The sequence below is a fragment of the Dendrobates tinctorius genome, unplaced genomic scaffold (assembly GCF_039654945.1).
Source record: "Dendrobates tinctorius isolate UK_male_01 unplaced genomic scaffold, ASM3965494v1 ptg000016l, whole genome shotgun sequence".
Lineage (NCBI taxonomy): Eukaryota > Metazoa > Chordata > Amphibia > Anura > Dendrobatidae > Dendrobates > Dendrobates tinctorius.
In genome coordinates, this window is record NW_027361684.1 from 2,372,762 (window position 1) to 2,398,243 (window position 25,482).

Consider the following 25,482-nt stretch of genomic DNA (forward strand, 5'->3'; position numbering starts at 1 on the left):
ACAGCAGCGCATCAGGCATCGTAGACAACGTTTGTGGATCCACCCCATCACAGCCAAGAGAATGACGCGTGGGGTCTATTCTACACTATGCATGGACCTTCGACGAAAACCCGGATAAATTTTTTGGATATGTTAGGATGAAAATGGAGAATTTTGATTACTTGGTGGAGCGCATTGCACACCTCATAAGAAAAGCGGACACCTATTGCCGCTTCTCTGTTTCACCCGCAGAGCGTCTGATGGTGACTTTAAGGTAAGCCACATTTATTGGATATGATCGCATCAGAGCACACTTTCACTGCAATCTTGTTGGTGGTAATTTGTATCTCCAAGTGTTATAGGTCAGTTTTGGTATGTAATGCTGTGATTTAAAACTAATTTATTGTTTTTTAATTCCCCACAGATTTCTTGCAACTGGAGAATCCCTTTCGTCACTGCATTTCCAGTACAGACTCGGGATTTCCACCATATCTGGAATTGTGAAGTACACATGCCGTGCACTGTGGGACTCCTTAGCTGAAGAGTTTTTACCAGAGCCCACAACAGAGAGGTGGATTGAAATTGCTGACAAGTTTCAACAGATATGTCAGTTTCCCAACTGCTTGGGCGCTGTGGACGGGAAACATATCCGCATTGTAAAGCCAGCTGGATCGGGATCGGAATATTTCAATTACAAGAAATATTTTTCAATTGTCCTCATGGCCATCGCTGACGCGGAATACAAATTTATTGCGGTTGATATTGGGGCCTATGGCCGCTCCAATGACTCTCAAGTTTTCAAACTGTCTGCCATGGGGCGTAAACTGTATGGAAACACCTTCCAGTTCCCACCACCTAGACCGCTGCCGCAAACATCTGGTCCACCTATGCCATTTGTCTGTGTAGGGGATGAAGCCTTCCAGCTGTCAGAACACCTTTTGAAACCGTACTCTAGCAGAGGATTGACAAGACCAAAACGCATTTTTAATTACCGCCTCACAAGAGCAAGAAGAATGGTTGAATGTACCTTTGGTATTCTGACAGCCAAATGGCGGGTCCTATTGACTGCGATCAACCTCAAGACAGAAACTGTGGACGAGGTGATCAAAGCGTGCGTGGTACTCCACAATTTTGTTATCTGCAAGGAACCCATTTCCATTGAGGACACCTCTGAAGAAACCACCTTGCAAGATTACCATGACATTACCACTAGAAGTTCTGTGACGGTTTCAGTAATGAGGGACAATTTTGCACTATACTTTATGTCACCTCAAGGCAGAGTACACTGGCAGGATGACAGAGTGTGAAAGATTTGTGCCCTAACCAAACTTGTGTACCTTCTGGACCAACAGTATATACCTTTGCCAACCAAAGTTGGCTATCTTGTCATGGTCTCTATTTTTAGCTTTAGGCCACAGGTGTGTACCTGGTTGTGTTTTATGCAAAGTATTTCACCTTTTAACAAAAGTTGTGTACATTGTTAGGAAATCACCAACAATAAACACAACTTTTTAGGTGAAATACTTTGCTTCAAACACAACCAGGAACACAACTGTGGCAAAAAGCTAAAATTTACCCACAGTTATATACCTAGTTTTGAATACCATTTCACCTTTTAAATACCCTGTATTTAACCTTTTTCGCCGCAGAAAGAAATGACAGACAACCAGTGTAAAATAATTTAACTTTTATTGAAAAATGGTTTTTTTAGTAAACTTTTTTAAAATTTTAATAAACTTGTTTAATAAAACTTTGAAACTATAAAACTGAAACCATAAAACTGGTCATTTTTATTTAAATACACACATTATAATTCTGTGTAGTGTGTGGTGGAAATACTGCTGTAGGGGCTGCGGGACACTTCGACACTGGGAGTGTGGAGAGAGGACTAGGATCGTGGTGGGGAAGGAACAGTTAGAGGTGAAGGTGTGGAAAAAACTACAGAATGGGTGGACATGTGGGAAGCAGAAGAGGTGGTGGGTGGTGGAGTGGAGGGTTGGGCAGGGACTGTAGGAGCAGATGATGTTGATGGCAAGTTGTATGGGGAAGGAGTTTGGTACGGGGCAGGTTGCTGGAAGTGGGGAGATGTCTGGTACGGGGCAGGTTGCTGGAAGTGGGGAGATGTCTGGTACGGGGCAGGTTGCTGGAAGTGGGGAGGTGGATGGTGCTGGGGAGGTGGATGGTGCTGGGGAGGTGGATGGTGCTGGGGAGGTGGATGGTGCTGGGGAGGTGGATGGTGCTGGGGAGGTGGATGGTATGTAATAGGAGGGGGAGGATGGAAAGTGGCTGGAGGTGGATGGTATGTAATAGGAGGGGGAGGATGGAAAGTGGCTGGAGGGGGTGTAGATGTAATAGGAGGGGGAGGATGGAAAGTGGCTGGAGGGGGTGCAGGTGGAGGAACTACTGTGGTGGGAGGAGGAGGAGGTTGGGAGGTAACTTGCTGGAGAGCAGCGTGGCATGAATGCATTACATGCATCTGCTGGGCAGGAGAGAGCGTTTCCATGCGCTCCACAACAGACCTGAAAAAGGTGTGGTTTGGCGAAGATCTTGCTTCTGAATGCATGGTTTGCAGAAGTGTCTTCACCTCCAGAATGCTGGAGTTGATCTGCTGATAGCCTGCGGATATTTGCTCTGACAAGACTTTTAGACAGTTCTGGAAAGATGCATTCAGATGCAAGAACTCTGGCGCATAAGTCTTTTCCTGACCCCTCTGCCGCTGCCGCCCAGTACCCGCAGGTGTACTAGAGGTGGCAGGGGCAGAAGGGTGGAGTAAAGGGAAAGCGATCTCCTCACCAGCAGCTTCATGTAATGTAGGCGGCCACGATGCTCCTGTGCTGGTGGATGGGACAGATGGGTCGAATGTGTGGGAAGGCTGGGAAGGTGCAGATGTACCGGGGCGGTCGAAGTGTCCCTCGGTGCCGGTCTCCTCAGGGATCGCCTCAGAAGGGTCCAATCGTGCCGGCTCCCGAGTGCTGCTCACCGTGCTGTGGAATAAAGAGAAAAAAAAACAATTAAAATACTGACATGGTATGGCCCTGGCTGAAAAAAATTTTTACATATAACATTTTTTTTCACATGTGGTGTGTAATATTTACCTTCTGGTGACCATTGTTTCCCGGAGGAACGACAGGGCTTCTGCGTACTTGTACTTGCTCCTGCGTCCTCCAGATCCACTCGGGGCCCGCATCTCTTTATTGAACTCCTTCTTGAAACGATCCCTCACAGACCGCCACAGATTCACAATTCTGTTCCCTGAAACGAGAAAGGAGTGGTTAGTATACAACATCAGTGTTTCACAAACTCCAGTCCTCATGGTCCCCAGGGGTCATGTTTTCAGGATTTCCATAGTAAATAGAAATCCTGAACACATGATCCGTGGGGACCACGAGGACTGGAGTTCGGGAAACACTGGTTTACATCAAGCAACCGGTACTGTATATACTTACGCTCTTTAATCTGGGCCCGAGCTTCGAGGTCCTCCCAGCGGCCCACAAGGAGAGAACAGATTTCCTCCCAGAGTCGTCGGGTAACAATCAGGTCAGCGTGGCGGCGGTCAGCCATATTCCAGAGCGGCTCCCTTTCTCTGACGAGATCGATGAGGCGGTCCACATCAATCCCTCCATCCTCACCGTCAGAGTCGGGAGCACGCTGTGAAGGCTGTTAAAGAAAAAGACAAAAATAACATAATTAGCCTCCACAAAAGAAATGAAATAAAAAGTGCAAAAAAACAAAGCAAAAATATTTATACTTACACGCTGGTGACCGCCGCGTTGCTGTCGCCGACGACCCTGGGAGGCACTGCGAGGACCTCTTGGCCAAGCACCAGATTGGGAAGACTAGAGAAGAAAACAAAAAAAGTTATGTCTTTGGATGTAGGCATTTGTTTGCTGTGTGTGGTCTGCAGAACATTGTTTTCTATGTGTTGTGTGTAGTGTGATGTTGTGTTTCTGCGTTTGATGCCAAAAACTTACGAATTGTGAGCCCACTCCAAGTGTCTGTCCACCCCTTCCTTCTTCTTCTGGGAGCTCCTCTTCATCTTGTGATTCCTGTTTTGAAATAAAAGGCAATGAATAGACATATATTACAGAGAAGATGGATTTTGGAAATAAAAACTTACCGTCAAACGCTGACGATGCGAGGGAGGGCTCCCAGAAGATGTGCTGTCCTCTTGCTGGCCAGACTCCATGGCTGTGGGTGGTGTTACAGCTGCTGCCAGTGAAGCCAGTGCTGCTGCTGCTGCTGCTGCATCTCTTGGGCGGCTGTTGAATAAAGAGAAACAAAGGGCCAATGAATATCTTGATATTCGATAGCCCTAGTTTGGAGGAATGGGGGATTTGATAATTACAGTCTCTCATCTGCTGCTGGCCTCCCCTCCTCAGCATGTTCTATTTGCTGCTCCATTTGGGGTGGTGGTGGTGCGGATGGTGCTGCAGTGGTCTCCTGCCTTCTCCTGCGCCTGGTTGCTGTCTTGGGTGGCATGTTGGGTGTGGCTGTGGGTCCCACTGTCTTGCTTTTATATATGTCTTGTGGGCAGAGCTACTGAGCATGCTCAGACCAAAAAACCGGATCCGGCCGACGGATCCGGCTTTCGCCGGATCCGGCGCATTGCGGCGCTCATAGGCTTTCGTTGTGTGAAAAAGCCGGATGCGCCGGATCCGGCGTGTCCGGCTTTTTCGACGGAGACAAAAAACGTTACAGTCACCGTTTTTTCCAGACGCCGGATCGCGACACATTGCCGGATCCGGCGAAAACCGGATGAAACGCATGGCCATCCGGCGCAAATGCAAGTCAATGGGGGGGAAAACGGATCCGGCATTGCATTTCGCCGGATCCGGTTTCTGTCAAAAGCGCCGGATCGCGCCTGACGGCGAAAACCTGATGTGTGAAAGAGGCCTTAGTGTGACAGGCCCTTAAGAATCTTCCTCCAGGGTTTATTGCAAATGAAACGAGGCATTACCAGTGTGAGACATGTAATGACTGACAGTCTGCTCTCATGATCTACATGTCTCACACTGGTAATGCTCCCTTTTCACATAAAAAAAAAAAAGTTTGAGGAAGATTCTCAGGGAGATCAGTGTCCGGCCCATAGATCTAGATAGATAATTTACATATTAAGAAAAAACGTGAATTTCTCTGAAATAAGACAAAGGATTACAGATATCAAGGTATCATTTTATTCAGCTTCCTATGGTCAGCGTCCCATATAGATGGCTTTGGAGAGTTGACCCTACTGACAGAATCCCTTTAAGCCCTTAATGACCAGAGCTTTTTTCGATTTTTCGTTTTTCGCTCCCCTCCTTCCCAGAGCCATAACTTTATTTTTTCGTCAATATTGCCATTTGAGGGCTTATTTTTTGCGGGACGATTTGTACTTTTGAACGACATAATTGGTTTTAGCATGTCATGTACTCGAAAATGGGGAAAAAATTCCAAGTGCGGTGAAATTGCAAAAAAGTGCAATCCCACACTTATTTGTTTGGCTTTTTTGCTAGGTTCAATAAATGCAAAAACTGACCTGACATTATGATTCTCCAGGTCATTATGAGTTTATAGACACCAAACATGTCTATGTTCTCTATTATCTAAGTGGTGAAAAAAAAATTCCATTAAGCTTGCTTAAAAAAAAAAAAAAAAAAAAAAAAAAAAAAGTGCAATTTTCCGAGACCCGTAGCGTCTCCATTTTTCATGATCTGGGATCTATTGAGGGCTTATTTTTTGCGGGCCAAGGTGAAGTTTTAATGATACCACTTATGTGCAGATACGCTCTTTTGATCGCCAGTTATTGCATTTTAATGCAATGTCGCGGTAACCAAAAAAAAAGTAATTCTGGTGTTTTGAATTTTTTTCTCCCTATGCCGTTTAGCGATCAGGTTAATGCTTTTTTTTTATTGATAGATCAGGCGATTCTGAACACGGTGATACCTAATACGTGTGTTATTTTTTTTTTTAATAGTTTTATTTTGATTGGGGCGAAAGGGGTGTGATTTGAACTTTCTGGGGTTTTTTTTTTTTATATTTTTAAACATTTTTTTTTTTTTTTTTTTTTTTTTTTTTTTTTAACTTTTGACATGCTTCAATAGGAGGCTTGAAGCATGCACAACCCAAATCGGCTCTGCTACATATGGGCGATGAGCAGATCGCCCATATGTAGCAGATTTACTGCAGTGCTTTGAGCGCCGGCCACCGGGCAGCGCTCAAAGCGATCTGCCTGCAACAACCATAGAGGTCTCTATGAGACCTCTAGTTGGTCAGGCAACGCATTGCCGACCCCCGATCAAGTGATGGGGGTCGGCGATGAGCTCACTTCCGGCCCGGCGGCCAGAACCTCTAGTTAAATGCCCACTGCCAGGGCTTGACAGCGGGATTTAACTAGTTAATAGGTGCAGGTGGATGGTGATTCCACTGGTGCCTATTGCGGGCACATGTCAGCTGTTCAAAGCCGCGACACGTCAGCTGTTATGAGGTGGGCTCACCGCCGGAGCCCACATCAAAGCAGGGGAGTCTGAATGCTGACGTACTATCCCGTCAGTCAGAGAGGGGCTAAAGTGATTCTGATTAACCCCCATATAAAGTTTTGCTGTTCTATTAGGATTTTTGCGACATTTTCTTAGTTGCATTTTACAGCAAAATCTATGGTCCGTAAACAGCTTACAACACAGCAAAGGGATTTCATTGTTGAGAGTTATCAGTCAAGTGAAAAGTTTGTTCCCCCCCCCCACCCAAGACACTAGATATACCATGGAACACTGTGAAGACTGTCATTAAGAAGTGGCTTAAATTTGGCACAACAGTGAAATTGCCCAGAAATGGAGGTCCCTCAAAAAATAATGAAAAGACACAATGAAAAATGGCCTAGAAAATCTGCCAAGAGGCCTTCAACACTAATGGAGCTGCTGGAATTTCTGATACTGCTCATATTCTTCATATGTCTTGCCTGTGGAGTAGGGTGGCAAGACGAAAGCCTTTTCTTATAAAGAAAAAACACCCAAGCTGGGTTCTTTTTCTTACAAAAACTGCATCAAGTCTGCCAAAGTGGGAAACAACAACCCTAAGCATACATCCAAAGCAAAAATAGAATGACTTTGCCAAAAGAAGATCACAGTTTTGGAACGGCCCAGCCAGAGCCCAGATCTGAATCCAATTAAAAATCTATGGGTAACCTGAAGAAGGCGCTGTACGTAGAAGTTGCCCTCACAATCTGACAGATTTAGAGCACTACTGCAAGGAATAGTGGTCAAAGATTGCCAAGAACATATATCTCTCCACATAATGTTGTGACCACATATTAGACTGAGGTTCAGAATATGTATATATCTTTGCAGATGTAAGCAAAGCTGCGGTTACGGCTCACTTTGTTACTAATAACTTCAGATTCGCTGTGTGATGTTCTTCCTCGTGACCTTCCTCGTACACACTGTACTAGATTACTGATGACAAAACCAGATCTGTTTCTCCAGGAGGAACCAGCGAAGATCTCAACTTACCATCTGAAGCCAGCAAGACAAATCCCTGGCCAAATAAACACATTAACTAGGGAGTCAACAAGCTAATTTAGTGTTCAGTGGAGGCAGTCTGTCAGAAAGACATTACCCATGTCGCAAGTAAATAGGCGAGCATCTGTGTCAGACAGCAGGTGGAAGTGAGGCAGAGTCTGTCCAGCTGTTTGGCATGTCAGTGTTTCCTATGTTGGCTGACGTGTAAACTCAGCACATGGAAAACACTGAGCCAACGTGCAGAGATGATGGATCAGGAGAAAGCCACATATCATACAACCACAGCTGGACAGTCAGTGTGAAGATCAAGGCATGAATACTACTAGTTCATTTTCTTTGTCAGCAAGCAGGCATTTAAGATGACCTATCAACTCTTCTGGCATGTTAATTTTAGTATATACATGTCAGCTTGACCAAGCAGACATCTACGGCAGTGGCTTGTCTACCACGAGAAAAGGAGGGTTGATGACACGGCTCCACCCCTCAGTGTGTCTGGGATGCGGTTACTGAGAGATCGGCCGTCCAATCTGGTATAGGGGCGTGCTGTGCTGTCAGTGTGTTGATTGCTCGACTATCCAATCTGAGACTGAGCCGTCGGCTGCTTCATGTGTTCATTATTCCAGTTAATGGCCATGCTTCTTAACTGAGCTGTGTTACCCAGACCTTTGGCAAATGTACATTTATCTTGTGAGGTTTGTGCTTTGTGCTCCCTGTGCCTTGAGTTCTGTATGCTTGATCTGTTGCCTGACCTTGGACTTCGTTCAGACCATCCGCCTGTCTAACCTTTTCAGCTCTTATCCGTTATCCTCCCGATACTCTGACCTCAGAAGGTTAACAGACTATGCTTTTGTCTCTTCCTTCTGTTTATGACGTACCCTCCTGTCTTCTGACTTGGACTTCTTGACCACTCTGACCCACGGAGTGACTTGGCCGTGAGAGTCACAGTCGGTCATTGCAATTCACACTCAAATCCTTCTCTTTCCATAGTAAGAAGGTGGCGGAGACCCTCGGCTGCTCCCTTTCCCCTTCACACTGATATCCGACGGTTCCCCTTGTATTTTGCACTGTTACTTACACTACCGTTCAAAAGTTTGGGGTCACCCAGACAATTTTGTGTTTTCCATGAGAACTCATACTTTTATTTATCAAATGAGTTGCCAAATGAATTTAAAATCCAGTCCAGACATTGACGAGGTTCGAAAAAAAGATTTTTATTTGAAATAATAATTTTCTCCTTCAAACTTTGCCTTCGTCAAAGAATGCTCCCTTTGCAGCAATTCCAGCATTGCAGACCTTTGGCATTCGAGCAGTTAATTTGCTGAGGTAATCTGGAGAAATGTCACCCCATGCTTCCAGAAGCCCCTCCCACAAGTTGGTTTGGCTTGATGGGCACTTTATGCGTACCATACGGTCAAGCTGCTCCCACAACAGCTCAATGGGGTTGAGATCTGGTGACTCGCTGGCCACTCCATTACAGATAGAATATCAGCTGCCCGCTTCTTCCCTAAATAGTTCTTGCATAATTTGAAGGTGTACTTTGGGTCATTGTCCTGTTGTAAGATGAAATTGGCTCCAATCAAGCGCTGTCCACAGGGTATGGCATGGCATTGCAGAATGGAGCGATAGCCTTCCTTATTCAAAATCCCTTTTACCTTGTACAAATCTCCCACTTTACCAGCATCAAAGCAACCCCAGACCATCACATTACCTCCACCATGCTTGACAGATGGCGTCAAGCACTCTTCCAGCATCTTTTTAGTTGTTCTGCGTCTCATAAATGTTCTTCTGTGTGATCCAAACACCTCAAACTTGGATTCGTCTGTCCAGAATGTTATGTGTCCACGCTGCGTACTGGCAGTGCTTTGGACGGAGCGGAAACCCCGCTCCGCCCAAAGCGCTGCCCCCTGTTGTATGAGCAGTTATTCCGGATGTGTTCATTTTACACATGCGGAATCACAGCATCGTATCCATAGACTGGGTTATTTATCTTGTGGAGACAGAGCATCTCCGCAAGATAAATAGACATGCTGCTGTCTGGAAAGACGTGCCTCATGTCTGGATACACAGGACTGCCGGATGCGGCCCTGCACGCATAGTGGAGACGGGATTTCATAAAACCCCCTCCACTATGCTGTAACATGTGGACGCTGCGGCTGGACGCAGCGTCCAATCCGCAGCAAATCCTGATGTAATCCGGACAGTGGAAACATACCCTAACACTTTTTTCCAGTCTTCCTCTGTCCAATGTCTGTGTTCTTTTGCCCATATTAAGCTTTTCCTTTTATTAGCCAGTCGCAGTTATGGCTTTTTTTTTTTTGCCACTCTGCCCTGAAGGCCAGCATCCCGGAGTCGCCGCTTCACTGTAGATGTTAACACTGGCGTTTTGCGTGTACTATTTAATGAAGCTGCCAGTTGAGGACCTGTGAGGCGTTGATTTCTCAAACTGCAGACTCTAATGTACTTGTCTTGTTGCTCAGTTGTGCAGCGGGGCCTCCCACTTCTCTTTCTACTCTGGTTAGAGCCTGTTTGTGCTCCCCTGTGAAAGGAGTAGTGCACACCGTTGTAGGAAATCTTCAGTTTCTTGGCAATTTCTCACATGGAATAGCCTTCATTTCTAAGAACAAGAATAGACTGTCGAGTTTCACATGAAAGTTCTTTTTTTTCTGGCCATTTTGAGAGTTTAATGAAACCAACAAATGTAATGCTCCAGATTATAAACTAGCTCAACGGAAGGTCAGGTTTAGAGCTTCCCTAATCATCCAAACTGTTTTCAGCAGTGCTAACATACTTGCACAAGGGTATCCTAACCATCCATTAGCCTTCTTACACAGTTAGCAAACACAAAGTACCATAAGAACACCTATGAAGATATTGCATTACAAACCAGACAATTGCAGCTAGAATAGTCATTTACCACAATGTATAGAGTGTATTTCTGAATCATGTTATAGTCATTGGAAAATACTTTTTCATTCAAAAATAAGCAAATATCTAAGTGACCCGAAACTTTTGAACGGTAGTGTATATGTACTGTAATGTTTGCTAACTGTATTGATGTTATGCTCATTTATTTGTTGTGTTTGCCTTGTTCCCATGTTCTGCTCTTATACTGTGCCTGTATATGATCTGTGATTAGTTCAGGGTAAGCACAGGTTAATTTAGGGGGCTGAGCCAGCAGCCTCCAGGGAAGAGGAAGCTCCTGGTTCCTGGTTAGAGCCCAGACAGGATGGTCTGAGGCAAGGTGTGTGTCCCCATCTGAGGAACAGGTGCCTCCCTGTCCAGGACAGAAGGAGCACCCATCTGGGGTATTTGTGCATCCCCGTCCGGGACAGAAGGGACACCTGGATGGGGAGAACATTGGCTGCCCGGACTGTCAGGCACAGGGACTGAGTAGTGCCCCGCCAAGGACTATAAGCGTCCAGGAATTGGCTTGAGGACTGTGACTGTACTGCGGCTGCCATTGCTGCCGCTGCTGATTCAGAAGCAGAAGAACTTAGGAGCAGGAAGGTTGATTGATTTGCTGCAACTACATTTTTCCTCCTTCTTCTACTTATTACTATTTTCTCTATGCATTCAATAAAATGTTATCTCTTTTGGATTTTAACTGAGTCCCTGGATCCTGTTTGCCTGTGCTGCAGCAACTGCGGAGAAGAGGTAATTTGTCTGGGGTTCAGTTGTCCTGTATATTTTATGTGCAAGGGGCCGGGGTGCTCGCTGACTGTTTGCTCATTGGACTCTGTTCGTGGACTGTAGCTTTAAGTGACTCAGCTAGGACTACTACCCCGTGCCAACTTGTTACACTATCATCTCTTGAGGGTTAGACGATAATGGATGGTAGGCCGATCCTGTAGTATTATTGCAAGCATAAAGGTAGAACGACTCTGCCAACCAAAAATCATTCCTTGCATTTTGTTAATTTTGCTTACAAATCTAATTGACTTAGAGAGGGTTGTAACAAAATGTATGAAATACAGCCTACTGACTACAGGTGTAACTATAGCAGAATGTGAGGGGCCCATCAGAATTAGCACTACTTTCAACCGTAGGTGTGTCTTTGGATGTTCCTTTAGTTGAAAACTGGCTCCGTGCCCTACACTTACCCTACAACCATAGACCTACCAGAGGCTCGTGTAATGACGACAAGCTGAGCCTGCACAGCTGAGGTCCTAAGTGTGGGGCAGGGAGCAAGCCAGGAGAAAGGAAGAGGACTTAGCCGCTCAGTGTGGGAGCGGGGACAGGAAAGATATTAGGTTGTTTTGTTTTTCAAATTATAAATAGTAAAGCACTGTGAGGGCAGACCGCGGGGGAACAATAGGAGCCAGAAGGGACCAATATTAATGTATTGGCGACAAATGGGGACATTATCAGTATATAGTTCTGCATAATGTGACTAATGTTGGGGGACCAAATAGAAGAAAAATTATTACTATGTGAGGGTATCATGAGAGACATTAATGTATGGGGCCATGTAGGGGACAATCACTTCTATATCGGGATCACAAAGGATGTTACACTTGTATGGGGGCATAATAGGTGGACAATGCTAGTTTATGGGTGCCACGGTGAACTTAGTTCTACTGCATTTGGGTACAAAGGGGACATAGGCATTACTACTCTGTGGTGACACATAGGGGAACTTAAATACTGTATTGTATTTTTGAGGTTTCTTTTACTCTGTGTGGGACAAAAAAGGAGTATCTGTTCCTGAAAGACTGGGGAAAAATTTGGGAAGGGTGCTCTAGAAGCGATCAGCCAAAGATTTTTTTTGTAGAGACGAGTTATGGCCAGATGAAGAATAAAAGAGAACAAGAATGTCTTCGATCAAAGACGTCACTGGGGAGCATCTGGAGTTACCTGTGCTGTATATACTGGTACCTTCAACTATATGGTCATTATATGGGGGTAATGTTAGCATTTGTTTTGTGATTTTTATTAATAATCAGTATGGTGTTATTATTCAGTCACTATGTGGTGGTAATATGTGATCTGGTCATAGTGTTGCGGTATTTATGCCTTGTATGTGGTCTAATTGGTACAGTATATACAGTAGGTCTTGATTTAGTGATTTTTTGCTCAGTAACATGATGATGGTTATTTTCAAGCACTATAGTAGTTTTACAAGGTCATGGTGTGGCGACATTATTTGTTTCATGTATGTGGTAATATTGGTCTTGATACAGTGGGTTTTGTTCAATAATAGTACGAGGATAATATTTGTTATTCAGTTACTATATGACTATTGTTTAGACATATTACTTAGACAATTATTCTATTGCCTTGCATATTTTTTGTCACATTTATATATTGTATTTGTATTATTAGCTTAGGAAGAGTCTAGGTCCACATTTTGCCCTGGAACCCATAGGGTGAGTTACACCACTGCTACCTGCTGGGAAGTATTCTAAAATGTTCTGGAAACACATTACATAGTGAAGAAATGTTGCTTACCTTTAGGTACGGCCTGGGTGAATTTTGCACCCTTTTCTAGTTTGAAGTCCAGGTACAGAGTAGGTGTCCTTGTGTAGACTTTTGACTGCAATAATTAATAATAATAATAAATATTAGATAACTCCACGGTACAGATATGTCGAGAGCAACAAAGACGTAAGGGAAAAGGCAGGGATTCTAGAATATTTGGCATTTTTGACTATCCACCCTCTTTCTTGAATGTTTTATTTACCAAGAACTTCAAATTTTTGGGTAGCAGTTAGTCAGCATAGTTGGACTGGCCCACCAAAGACCCAAGGAATCTAAGGGACCCGGGCTCTGAAACAATAATGGGCCGCAATGGTCCAGAAGAAAAAAAAAACAAACAAAAAAACACTACATTTTTTCACTATTTTTGACTTTTTAAACAAATCACTTATTATTAGGGCTTTTTTCTTATATTATCCTATCCTATCTGACCTTATTTAGGATAAGTCCTATGAGCAATGCTAATATCAAGGTTCAGATAAAAATCAATGAAGAGAAGAAATGGAGAGGAAACAAAGCGCAAATAGGGTGTTATCTGGGTATAAAATATTAGAGCATATGCACAATTTTGCTCACCTGGGTGGGTTGTGGGCACACACCCACTGATAAGGCTTGAGGGTGCTGCAGACCCACAAGGAGATAAAAGCATAAACTGGAAACAAATGGCTTAACCTGCGCTGTTGTTGAAGAAGGAATGAATGAATGAATGAACTGCCTGCATTTGGGTCAGTATCCTTCATTCCTTCTCTAACGGCAGCGCAGATTAAAATTTGTTTCTAGATTAAGGTTCAAATAAAAGCAGATGCACAAAATCTGTATAAATGGTGGTTGGGTGTCAGAATAATTTATTCTGGTGACCCCAATACAAAAATGTTGGTCAGTCCGAGACTTAGTATCCAAGTGGGTTGGGTTCCATACACATGCTTCTGAAGCACACCCGCGTCTGAGAAACTGAAACATTGACAAATCCCCCGCCCAGATGGCATTCATCCATGGATACTGAGGGAATTGAGCTCCGTAATTGGCAGACCACTGTATCTTATATTCTTAGACTCTCCTGTAACAGGGGTGGTGCCACAGGATTAGAGGATGGCTGATGTGGTACCAATATTTAAGAAAGTTAAGAAGGTGGAGCCGGGCAACTACTGTCTGGTAAGCGTGACATCAGTAGTGTGCAAAATTTTTGAGGACATCATAAAGAGAGATGACCTCAAGAAATATATTGCAGACAATAATATAATAAATGACAACCATTCATGAAAGATAAGTTATGTCAACCAAGATGTTGGGTTTATATGAGGAGGCGAGTGCAAATCTGGATGTTGGTAATGCGGCTGATGCGATTTATCTGGATTTTGCAAAGGCATTTGATACTGTGCCACATAACAGCCTTATATTGAAGCCACAGAAGAAAGGACTGGTGGAAACTATATGCAGATGGGTAAGGAATTAGCGAAATGACCAGAAACAAAGTTGTCATAAATGTTATGTTCTCTAAATGGGATATAGTCAGCAATGGGGTCCGCAGGGATCTGCATTGAGAGCAGCGGGGATCTGTGCTAGGACCGATTCTTTTTAATCTCTTTATTAATGACCTTGTGGATGGGATTGAGAGTAGAGTGTCAGTCATAGCTGACAACACCAAACTATGTAGGATACTAAAATCTGACTGAGTCATTACAAAACGATCTGGATAAGATGTCTGAATGGGCAAACATCTGGCAAATGTGATTTAATGAAGATAAATGTAAAGTATTGCACCTAGGACAGAGTAATCCTATTGCTCCATATACATTAAATGGGACAATATTTGGGACTACAGAACAGGAGAAGGACTTGGGTATTCTGGTTACAGTAAGCTGAGCAGCAGTACTCAATGTCAGGCAGCAGCCGCAAAAGCAAATAAGATTCTAGGATGGATAAAAAGATAAAGTCCTGTGATCCCAACTTATTATTACCCCTTTATAAATCACTTGTGAGGCCACATCTAGAATATGGGATCCAGTTTTGGGCTCCCAATTTATAAAGGATATTCAGAAATTAGAGTCAGTTCAAAGTGGGCAACTAGATTACCGTATATACTCATGCATAAGCCCATTTTTTGGGGCTGAAAGTCCCCCTCTCGGCTTATACACTAGTCATATACCTGGGGGTCAGGGGGGAGGGGGAGCGGGAGTGTCACAGATTATACTTACCCCCCCCGGCGCGGTTTCTGCAGCCCCCCTGCTTCTCCACGGTCTCCCTTCCTGTCTTCAGCGGTCACGTGGTACCGCTCATTAAACTCAGGAATATGCGCATATTCATGAGTGTAATGAGCGGTATCATGTGTCCGCTGAAGGCAGGAAGGGAGACCGTGGAGAAACGGGGCTGCAGAGACCGTGCCGTGCCAGAAGGGGGCAAGCATAGTGATATTCACCTGTCCCCCGGTCCATCACTGTTCACTGCATCCTCTGACTGTGACGTTTAGCCAGCAGAGGGAGCGATGACGTGGTGAGTACGTGCTGCGCCCTCTTCTGGCTGAACATCACTGACAGACGACGTGGCAGACAGCGGTGAGCAGCGATGGACCGGGGGACAGGTGAATATCTCAGGTGTCGGGTCCTGAGCAGGAGAGGAGAGTATGGCTTTTTTTTTGCAGCAGCAGCATATGGGGGCATAATCTATGGGGCAGCATATGAGGGCATAATCTATGGAGCATTTTATGGGGCCATAACCTTTATGGAGCATTATATGGGGCATATTATTCTATGGAGCATCTTATGGGGCCATTATTAACCTTTGTGCAGCATTATATGGGATGTATTTTGTATGGAGCATCTTATGGGGCCCATCATGAAATGTATGGAGCATTATATGGGACTCTTGATTCAATGTGGATATTCAAAAACATTTAACCTACTGAGGTCTCAATTAATTCTACTTTTATTGGTATCTATTTTTATTTTTGAAATGTACCAGTAGCTGCTGCATTTTCCATCCTAGGCTTATACGCGAGTCAATAAGTTTTCCCAGTTTCGTGGCAAAATTGGGGGGGGTGGGAGTCGGCTTATAAACGAGTATATACGGTATTACAAGGTATGGAAGGCCTCCCATATGAGGAGAGGTTAGAAAAGTTGGGCTTGTTTAGTTTAGAAAAAAAGACGCCACAGAGGAGATCTCATGTACATGTATAAATATGTGTGTCGTCAATACAATCAACTGGCGCATGACTTATTCCTTATAAAGGCCATAATGAGGACTAGGTGGCACTCATTATAAAAGCACTTGAAAAGTCATGGAATAAATGTGATAACCGAACAAAGAGGTGAAATGCTTAAACATAAAAAATACAATACAATATTTATAACATTTTCCATTCGAAGGTGGAAAGATGTTTGCAGCTGATGCTCCGGCAGATCCGCTCTAGTTATACATTACATAATTCCACATAGCGGTAACTCACCACTCGCACACTCATTGTATCTTTCACTATCAATAATTGGATCAAGACAAGAAGAGATAAGTGAAAAATCATGTTTGGTTATTATTCAAGTTTCCAGTTTACATACTTGCTGTCGGAATTGCTTTTGAGTTTTCAAAAAAAAAAAAAAAAAAAATTGATAAGAGAAATAGGGGAGATGAAAGGCGGCTGCTTCTTCCATACAGAAGGCAGAAGTATAACTTCAAGTAAGGAGTTTTTTTTTTTTCTAAAGCATACTTGACACCAACATCAGTGTTAAAGGAGGTTGTCTGGGCTGATCAATTTTTTCTTATTATTTTGCTCGCTGAGCAGCATTTCCTGCATGCTGAGATGAATGAAGGACTTGTGAGCATTGAGAAGTCATGGAGGGAAGTATTGGTACTTTTGTTTTTTTCTGCCACTTTGATCACCTTTAAAAAGGAATCTGTCAGTATGATCAATCCTCCTAAGTTGTCTATATGGACATGTAGGTCATAGGAAGCTGGATAAAATGATCCTTGATATCTGCGATGCAATTTTTTTTTTCAGAGAAATCCAAGTTTTTCTTATCTAAAAATTACCTGTTCAGGACTATGGGCCGGACACTGAATATGCACGAGAATCTGCCTCTAGAGCTTATTCTTAAAAATGGGGTATTACCAATATGTTTTTAATTGAAAGCCCAAGATCGTGCTTTCTTCACCCAAGTGCTCTGAACGGTGCCACAAAAAACAGTGCATAAGGATGCGTTGCATCGAAACCCACTATGAAAAGAGAAGAACCCCCAAAACTGTTCCTCGTCCCGCCGAGCCAGACGTTCACAGCAAGCGTCAGGGACAAGTGACCTCCCCTTGAAGAAGCCATAGGAGACCCAATCTTGCTCCCGGTTCCAACCAAGCGAGAGCCATTGACTATGGGCAACCCTCTCAAGAGAGGAGAGAGAGGTTGTGCAGGGGAGAGTGAAACCTGATGGCCACACAGTCAACCCCTAGACCATTCAGGAGGGAATCCATAAGGGAACCGCATCCCAAGAAGTGCTCGTGACTGACATGTGCCAAAATAAATTTAACACACAGTAAAAAAAAAAAAAATTAAATGAATAGTGGAAGGTGTTTACAGTGTAAAAAGCTGACCGTACTCCCCCTGTCAAGAAATTAAAAGTTCCCCCATTCTCGCCAGAAGACCCGGATTGGGGGTGTGTGCTAAAAAAGTGTGAAAAGTTGAAGCGCAAGTGCCAACATTCAAGTGTGGTTCCTAATGAGTTAAGGCATTCCAGACTAATCACTCCTGGGGCACTTCACACCTCCGGCTTTCAAACTTACCTGTCCTAATGGTGTAAATCCTGGGGGGGCCATGCTTTTCCGCTGGATGACTATATAAGCCACCTGCAGTGCTAAGAAATTCACACTGAGTTTGGTGCGCAACGTATCAGTCTAGTACGGTTGCCCAGGCCAAAGCTGCCTTCTTGAAAGACACAATATTTGATCTTAGCCTAAAGGCCGAGTGAGACATATAGTGTATGCAAACTTCTGGTTTCAACTGTATATAAAAAGACACATATCCATGCTTTCATCTGACATGAAATCAGAATAAACCTTTCCCATTTTAGGTCAGTTAGGATTACCATAATTATTAATATTTATCAAATGCCAGAATAATGAGAGAAAGAGAGACTGTTTTAAGGCATTTTTATTACTTAATGCAAAGTCAAAAGTTTACATACATTTCATTAGTGTTTGGTACCATTGCCCTCAACCTGAATGACTTGGGTCAAACATTTGGGATATCCTTCCACGAGCTTCTCACAATAGTTGGTCGGAATTTTGGCCCATTCCTCCAGACATAACTGGTGTAACTGATCCAGTTTTGTAGGTCGCCTTGCTTGCACCGGTCATTTCAGCTTTGCACATAAATGTTCAATAGGATTGAGATCAGGGCTTTGTGATGGCCTCTCCAAAACATTGACTTTGCTATCTTTAAGCAACTTTGTAACTATGTTGGCAGTATGCTTTGGGTCACTGTCCATTTGGAAGACCCTTTTCTGCCCAAGCTTTAACTTCCTGGCTGATGTATCGAGATGTTGCTTCCGTATTGCGACATAATCTTCTTTTCCCATGATGTCATCTATTTTGTGATGTGCTCCAGTCCCTTCTGCTGCAAAACAGCTCCTCAACATGATGCTGCCACCATCGTGTTTTACAGTTGGGATGATGTTCTTAGGCTTCCATGCTTCTCCCTTTTTCTTCCAAAAGTAACAATGGTCATTATGCCCAAAAAGTTCAATTTAGTTTCACCAGACCACAGGACATGTCTCCAAAAATTAAAGTCTTTGCTCCTGTGTGTGCATTTGCAAACATTAATCTGGCTTTTTTATGTTTCTTTTGAAGTAATGGCTTCTTCCTGGCAGAGTGGCCTTTCAACCTATGTTGATACAATATTCGTTTTACTGTGGATATTGACACAATCTTACCAGCTTCTGCCATCTTCATAAGGTCTTTTGCATCTGTCCTTGGGTTGTTATCCATGTGTCAGACCAAAAAACGTTCATCTCTGGGACACAGAACCCATCTCCTTCCTGATCGGTATGATGCCCGGACATTCCTATTTTGTTTTACTTGCGTATAATTATTTGTACAGATGAACAAGGCACCTTCAGGTATCTTGAAATTGTACCCAAGGATGAGCCAGACTTGTGCAAGTCCACAGTTCTCTTCCTGACATCTTGGCTGAAGCAGTGTGTTTCAGGTGTGCATTAAAATACATCCATAGGTGTGTCTTTAATTAACTCAGATATTGCCAAAAAAAACAGAAGCTTCCAAACACATGACATCATTATGGGGAGTCTAGAATGGTTTAAAGGCATAGTAATCTTCGTGTATGTAAACTTTTGACTTTACAATAAGTAATAGAAATGCCTTAAAACATTCTCTCTCTCTCTTTCTCTCTCACTCGCTCATTATTCTGGTATTTGACAAATACTAATAATTATGGTAATCCTAATTGGCCTAAACCAAGAAAGATTTATTCTGATTTCATGTCAGATATTGAGAAAAACATGATGCGTCTTTTTATATAGTGTATAAACTTCTGGTTTCAACTGTAATAACACAGAATAGGAGAACTGAATATTACCCCCTTCCAAACACGCTAGTAGCTACAGCTCTGCTGCATTTACAACACTGGCTACCTCTAATATAGAAACTAAGCACTGAGAGGAACCTGCGGATGTGTCAGGTATAATCACACACAACTCTGCAGTGAGATCAGGAGAGCAGAGAGCGACCATCACACATTGCACTAGTAATTCTTATATGTCTCACACTGGTAACATCCCCTTTTATTTAAAATAATCTCTGGAGGCAGACTCTCATTGACATCAATAGATCTTACGAGCTCATATAAAACATAAGAAAAAGTCTTAGTTACTCACCGGATAACGGTATTTTTCGGAGTCCATGACAGCACCACCTGAGAGAGGGGATCCACCCTTCAGGAACAGGAAATCCTACAGATACATAAGGGCGGCACCTCTCCCACGCATCAGTTGGTTTACAGAGCACAAGAGGACCACCAAGGTTAGTAGCATGATTTATGTACAATACTTTACTTAACTATTTAGTACCAGTGTACATATAAGAAGTGCACACCCAAACTAAACGACAGGGGAGGGAATCTATGGGTGCTGTCATGGACTCCGAAAAATACTGTTAAGCGGTGAGTAACTAAAACTTTATTCAGTCGTCCATGACAGCACCACCTGAGAGAATTACAGAGAGTAATAATTACTTTAGGTAGGGACTACAGCCTGCAGAACCCTGACACCAAAAGGAGAGGTCTGAGGAAGCACCCAGGTCTAGTCTATAATGGTTGTAAAAGGTGCTCGGAGAGGACCAGGTAGCTGCCTTACATATTTGGTCGATCGAGACTTCCGATCTCTCCGCCCACGAGGTTGCCATGGCTCTGGTGGAATGCACCCTCAACTTGCCAGGAGCCGACCTGCCCTTTGAGGTGTATGCTAACGAAATGGCTTACCTAATCCATCTAGCTAGCGAGCCTTTTGACGCCCTAAGGCCCTTCCTAGTGCCCCGATAGGAGACAAATAAGGCATTATCTTTCTTCCAGGGATCGGTGACTGCCAGGTATTCCAGGAGGCATCTCCTGACGTCTAGAGTGTGTCGTTTTCTTTCCCTTTCATTCACTGGATTAGGGAGGAAGGAAACTGGAGGCTACCTTAGGCAAGTATGCTGGATCAGGTGTAAGTATTACCCTGTCGTCTCTAAATTGAATATAAGGAGGAAGCCTAGATAACGCCTGGATGTCACTCTACGGGCTGACGTCAGTGCTACCAGAAAGGCCACTTTAAGAGACAGATTTTTCGTAGAGGCTGATGAAATAGGTTCAAACGGGGCCTCTGTCATGGCCGTGAGGACTAGGTTTAGATCCCATGGCATAAACTTATCATTTACTATTGCCCTGGATCTGCCTGTCGCTTTAATAAGTCTACTGATCCAATAGTTACTGGCGATGTTGCAATTAAAAAGGGCCCCTAAGGCTGATACTTGTACCTTGAGGGTACTGGTAGAGAGTCCCATGTCCAGCCCTCTTTGTAAGAACTCTGGGATCTGTGTTATCAGTGTGGACTGCCCAGCTACTACCCCTGAATTCTGAAGGAACCTTTTCCAGATCCTAACGTAGATCTTGGTTGTGATTGGCTTTCTGCTCTTAAGCAGGGTATTAATCAAGGCTGGGGAGAACCCTTTCTCTTTTAGCAGTGACTGCTCAAAATCCACTCAGATGTAGGCCAGCCACCTGAGGATGGTAAACTGGGCCCTGGGATAGAAGATCCGGTATGTCTGGTAGGACCCATGGGGTCGGACACTGATACGGTCCTGAGGCATGAAATCCATGCCCTCCTGGGCCAAAACGGGGCAATCACTATAATTTTCGCCTTGTCCTTCCTGACATTCCTCATCACCAGGGGTAGTAGAGACAGGGCAGGGAAGGCGTATGCTAGCCTGAAGTCCCACTTTATCAGAAGAGCATCAACTGCCAGAGGGATTTCTCTGGGATTTAGAGAGCAAAACAGACATTTTCCTGTTCTCCCTTGTGGCGAAAAGGTCCACTTCTGGCTGCCCCCATTTCTGAGCGATCAGGTCGAAGATGGAGGTCTTTAAGGACCATTCCCCTTGTCTTAGAAGGTTGCGGCTTAGGAAATCCGCCGTGGTGTTTTCTTTTCCTTTTATGTGCAGAGCTGTTAAAGACAGAAGATGTTGCTCTGCCAGTTGGAACAGCCGCTCTGCTACATTCATTAGGGGTCTGGAACAAGTCCCACCTTGGCGACTGATGTAAGCCACGGTGACCTGATTGTCAGAGAATATTCGAACAAGGTGACCCTGTAGATACATAAGGAGGCTTTTAACCGCTTGCTCCACAGCTGTTAGCTCTTTCAGGTTGGAGGACATTTCCACCTGATGGTGATCCCATAGGTCCTGGACTAAGACCTCCCCCATGTGGGCCCCCCAACCAGTAGAGCTTGCGTCCGTGGTAACTACCCGGGTTATGTTATATTCCCAGGGCACCCCTCTGGCTAATTTTCTTTCCTCCAGCTACCAACCAAGGGATTTTATAGTACGTTGGGACAATGTCAACTGGCCTTCTAGGTAACCCCCCAGGATTTTCTGATGAAGTAAAACCTCGCCCTGTAGAATCCTTGTATGGAACTGGGCCCACCGGACAGTGGGTATGCAGGACAAGAGGGAACCTAGGAGCTACATTGCTTTCCTGAGGGACATGGTGGGGTTACTGGAAGCGTTCAAGACCTGATAACATAGGCGAAATAATTTTTTGGGTGGCAGACGACACTCCTGATTCTGAGAGTCTAGCATTAGGCCTAAGAACTGCTGAATTCTCATGGGCTGTAGGCGGGACTTTTTAATGTTTAGTAGCCACCCTAACTGTTCTAGGGCCGCCATCGCTTTCTGCAACTGATCCAGACAATGGTCTGCTGTTTTGCCTACAATAAGGAAGTCATCCAGGTTGGTGGATTACCAGGATATCTGCTTCGCACAGATAGGCCATAACTTCCGATATAACCTTAGTAAATACTCGGGGGGTGACTAATACCAAAGAGAAGGGCGACATATTGGAAATGCTGTACCGACCCTTCTAAATGAGCCGCCACTCTAAGGAAATGATGATGAGACGCATAGAAGGGTATATGGTAATAGGCGTCTTTTAAATCCAACACCACCATAAAGCTGTTTTCAAACAGTAACTTTATTGTGGAATTGATTGTTTCCATCTTAAATGGGCGAATGGCCAAAAATTTATTGAGTGCCTTCAGATTGATAATGGTCCTGTAAGAGCCATCTGGCTTATGGACCAGGAATAGAGGGGAGTAGAAGCCTCTGCCCTTCTCCGCCTCCGGTACCTCTATCAGGACCTTCTTACAGCATAGGTTACGGATTTAGGTCTCCAGAGCAGCTTGTTCCGACAGGGAAGACCTGAGAGGGGTGATCTTAAAACTATTGCGGGGGATACAGGAGAATTCTAGCCGTAGACCTGACGCTACCAACCCCAGGATCCAGCTACTGTTTAAAATCAGTGACCAGGCCGGGTAGAAGGCAGATAATCTACCCCCCACCGGAGCCGCTAGTCATTGGGGAGGCTTCTTGGTCTCTCGGGATGATCCTTCCTGACGTCCCGCTCCAAACATAAACCCGGTACCTTTCTTCCTCTTATCTTCCCATCTGCCTCGATCTCTGGACGACCTTCTACGGAAAAATCTCTTCCTAGTGAAGGGGTGCCTATAGGAAGGGGTTGGCAGGGTAGGGAATTTCTTTTTATCGTCCCCGGCTTTTTCCAAGAGTTCATCTAGGACTGGATCGAAGAGTTATTCGCCCTCACACGGGATGGAGAAAAGATGGGATCTGGCCTGGATATCCCCAGGCCAGCACTTCAGTCATATAGCCCTTCGGGCCACATTAAATAGACCTGCGGCTTTGGCCGCCATTCTTGCCAAATCTGCCGAAGCATCTGCTAAAAAGGCTGCAGCATTCTGGATTGTAGGAAGGGTCTTCAGGATGGACTCTCTCGAGGCTCCGTCCTCTAACTGTGACTCAAGCTGGTCCAGCCAGACCATCATAGACCAGGCTGTGCAAGTAGCTGCTACCGCCGGCCTTAGGGCACCAGCTGACATTTCCCATGTGCCTTTCAGATAGGAATCTGCTTTTTTGTCCAGCGGATCTTTCAAGGAGGCCATGTCATCAAAGGGAATAGCAGACTTTTTGGATGCTTTAGCCACCGCTGCGTCCAATTTTGGGGCTTTGTCCCATCTGGTCACCAAGGGGTCCTCAAAGGGATATCGTCACTTAAAGGCCGGAGGTAGGGAACCCTTCCTTTCCGGTTTCTTCCATTCCCTATTGATCAGGTTCTGGACCTTGTCGTTTAATGGGAAAGATTTACGTTTCCTGGGGTCTAGGCCGCCGAACATCAGGTCCTGTGCTGACCGTTCTGGTTTTGTGTCTGATACCCCCATGGTGGCCCTTACTGTCTTTACCAATTTATCCACCTGTTCTAGACCCAGGCAGAAACGATTGGAGTCCTCCTCTGAAGAGGACGCAGAGGAAGAAGCTGAGGGTTCTGAGGGATCTTCATTTCCCCTAGGGTTGGCTGAGGAGTCAGACTCTGAAAAACTCATTTCCTTTTTCTTCTTAGAGGATTCCCCTTGGGATAAAGACTTTAGAGCTTTAACTTCCATCCTAATAATTTCCCTTGGACTCGTAGTGAAGTCAGGGGTTTCTTCAGTCACCTGCAGAAGTGGGGAAAGTGTAAGGAAGTATGTATGGTAATTAGGGACTACCACCCCCTAGCTTTTTTTTTTTTTTTTTTTTTTTTTCTTCTTCTTCTTTCCCTACCGTCTGCCGTATACATGACTGACACAGTTTTTTAGGGTTGGCGTCTGGCAAGGGACAACTGCATAGGGCACACTCCCTGTTTTTCGCTTTACCAGAGCACTTCTTCCCCCATAGGAGAAAAAAATATAAGGGGAACACTGCATCAGGGCACACTCCCGAAGATCTTGTACCCTGAGCAGTAGGCGTAGGTACCGGATCACGTGGGGGGCGAGCTGGATCCTTCAACCTGGAGTAACTTCTGTGACTGGATTGCCAAGTTCGTTTTTTCAGCTGGGAGTTTGCCTGGAACCACTCTGAGGCATGTTCCTGCTGCCGGTCCAGCTGGGCCACGGGAGCTTCTGGCTCATCCATTCCTGCAAATGGGCCAAAAGCAGCCCTGCAGCTTCTGTGGCTTTTTATGGACCTTCCCCCTCCCGGAAATCTGGGTCAGCAGGCATCATGGCCAGGGGCTCCATTTCCCCCCTCCCAAGACGTCCATAGTCTCCCCCCCCGCCGCTATGCTGGCACCCACGCCGCTGCGACCGGGCGACGCACAAAAGAGAAAAGCCGGCCGGCGTCCGACTTCCGGTCCAGCGTCACCGTCCCCCCCCGGCTGCATCACTTCCGGTATCTCCGTGAACGCGTGGGGACGCGCAGGCCGACGGCGGCGTCCAACCCGGCACAACGCTCCCTGCACGCCACCACAGCCGGCCCCAGACAGTGACCCAGACCGCAGGACGACCGCACCAGGAGGGCCAGGATTCTGGGGAAAATTTCTACTTACCTGCCGGCTCTGGCCCTGGACCCCGCTCCCACCTGCTCCGCACACCGTCGTGGAGCCCTGCCCAGGCCCACCGTGGCGCTTCCAGGGGATCCCGCACTGACCGAGGTAGGAGACCCCCCCGGCTACCTGAGTCGGACAGCCAGCCTGGGGATTCCTCGTCCATGATGGTACGATCTGTAGGGAATCCTGTCCTCCAGGAACAGGAAACCAACTGATGCGTGGGAGAGGTGCCGCCCTTATGTATCTGTAGGATTTCCTGTTCCTGAAGGGTGGATCCCATCTCTCAGGTTGTGCCGTCATGGACGACCGAACAAACATGGATTTCTCTGGAATAAGACATCAGATTGCAGATATCAGTGTACCATTATATTCTGCTTTCTGGGACTTACATGCCCATATAGACGGCTTAGTATGGTT

The 25,482-nt window shown here is 45.1% G+C and overlaps 1 protein-coding gene and 1 long non-coding RNA gene across 3 annotated transcripts in view; both read right to left on the reverse strand.

Annotated features, from left to right (window-relative positions):
* PIR (pirin) overlaps positions 1-25,482 on the reverse strand; it is a 66,811-nt gene that overhangs the window by 24,147 nt on the left and 17,182 nt on the right. For both annotated transcript variants that reach the window (XM_073565256.1, XM_073565255.1), the window contains exon 6: positions 12,921-13,005. In XM_073565256.1, the coding sequence (XP_073421357.1) occupies positions 12,921-13,005 (85 nt within the window). The remainder of the gene's footprint in view (positions 1-12,920; positions 13,006-25,482) is intronic.
* Positions 1,652-12,908, reverse strand: LOC141078974 (uncharacterized). The gene is made up of 2 exons (XR_012228187.1): positions 3,426-12,908; positions 1,652-3,231 (listed from the first exon to the last, which is right to left on the reverse strand). It is a non-coding gene; the product is annotated as an uncharacterized lncRNA (long non-coding RNA).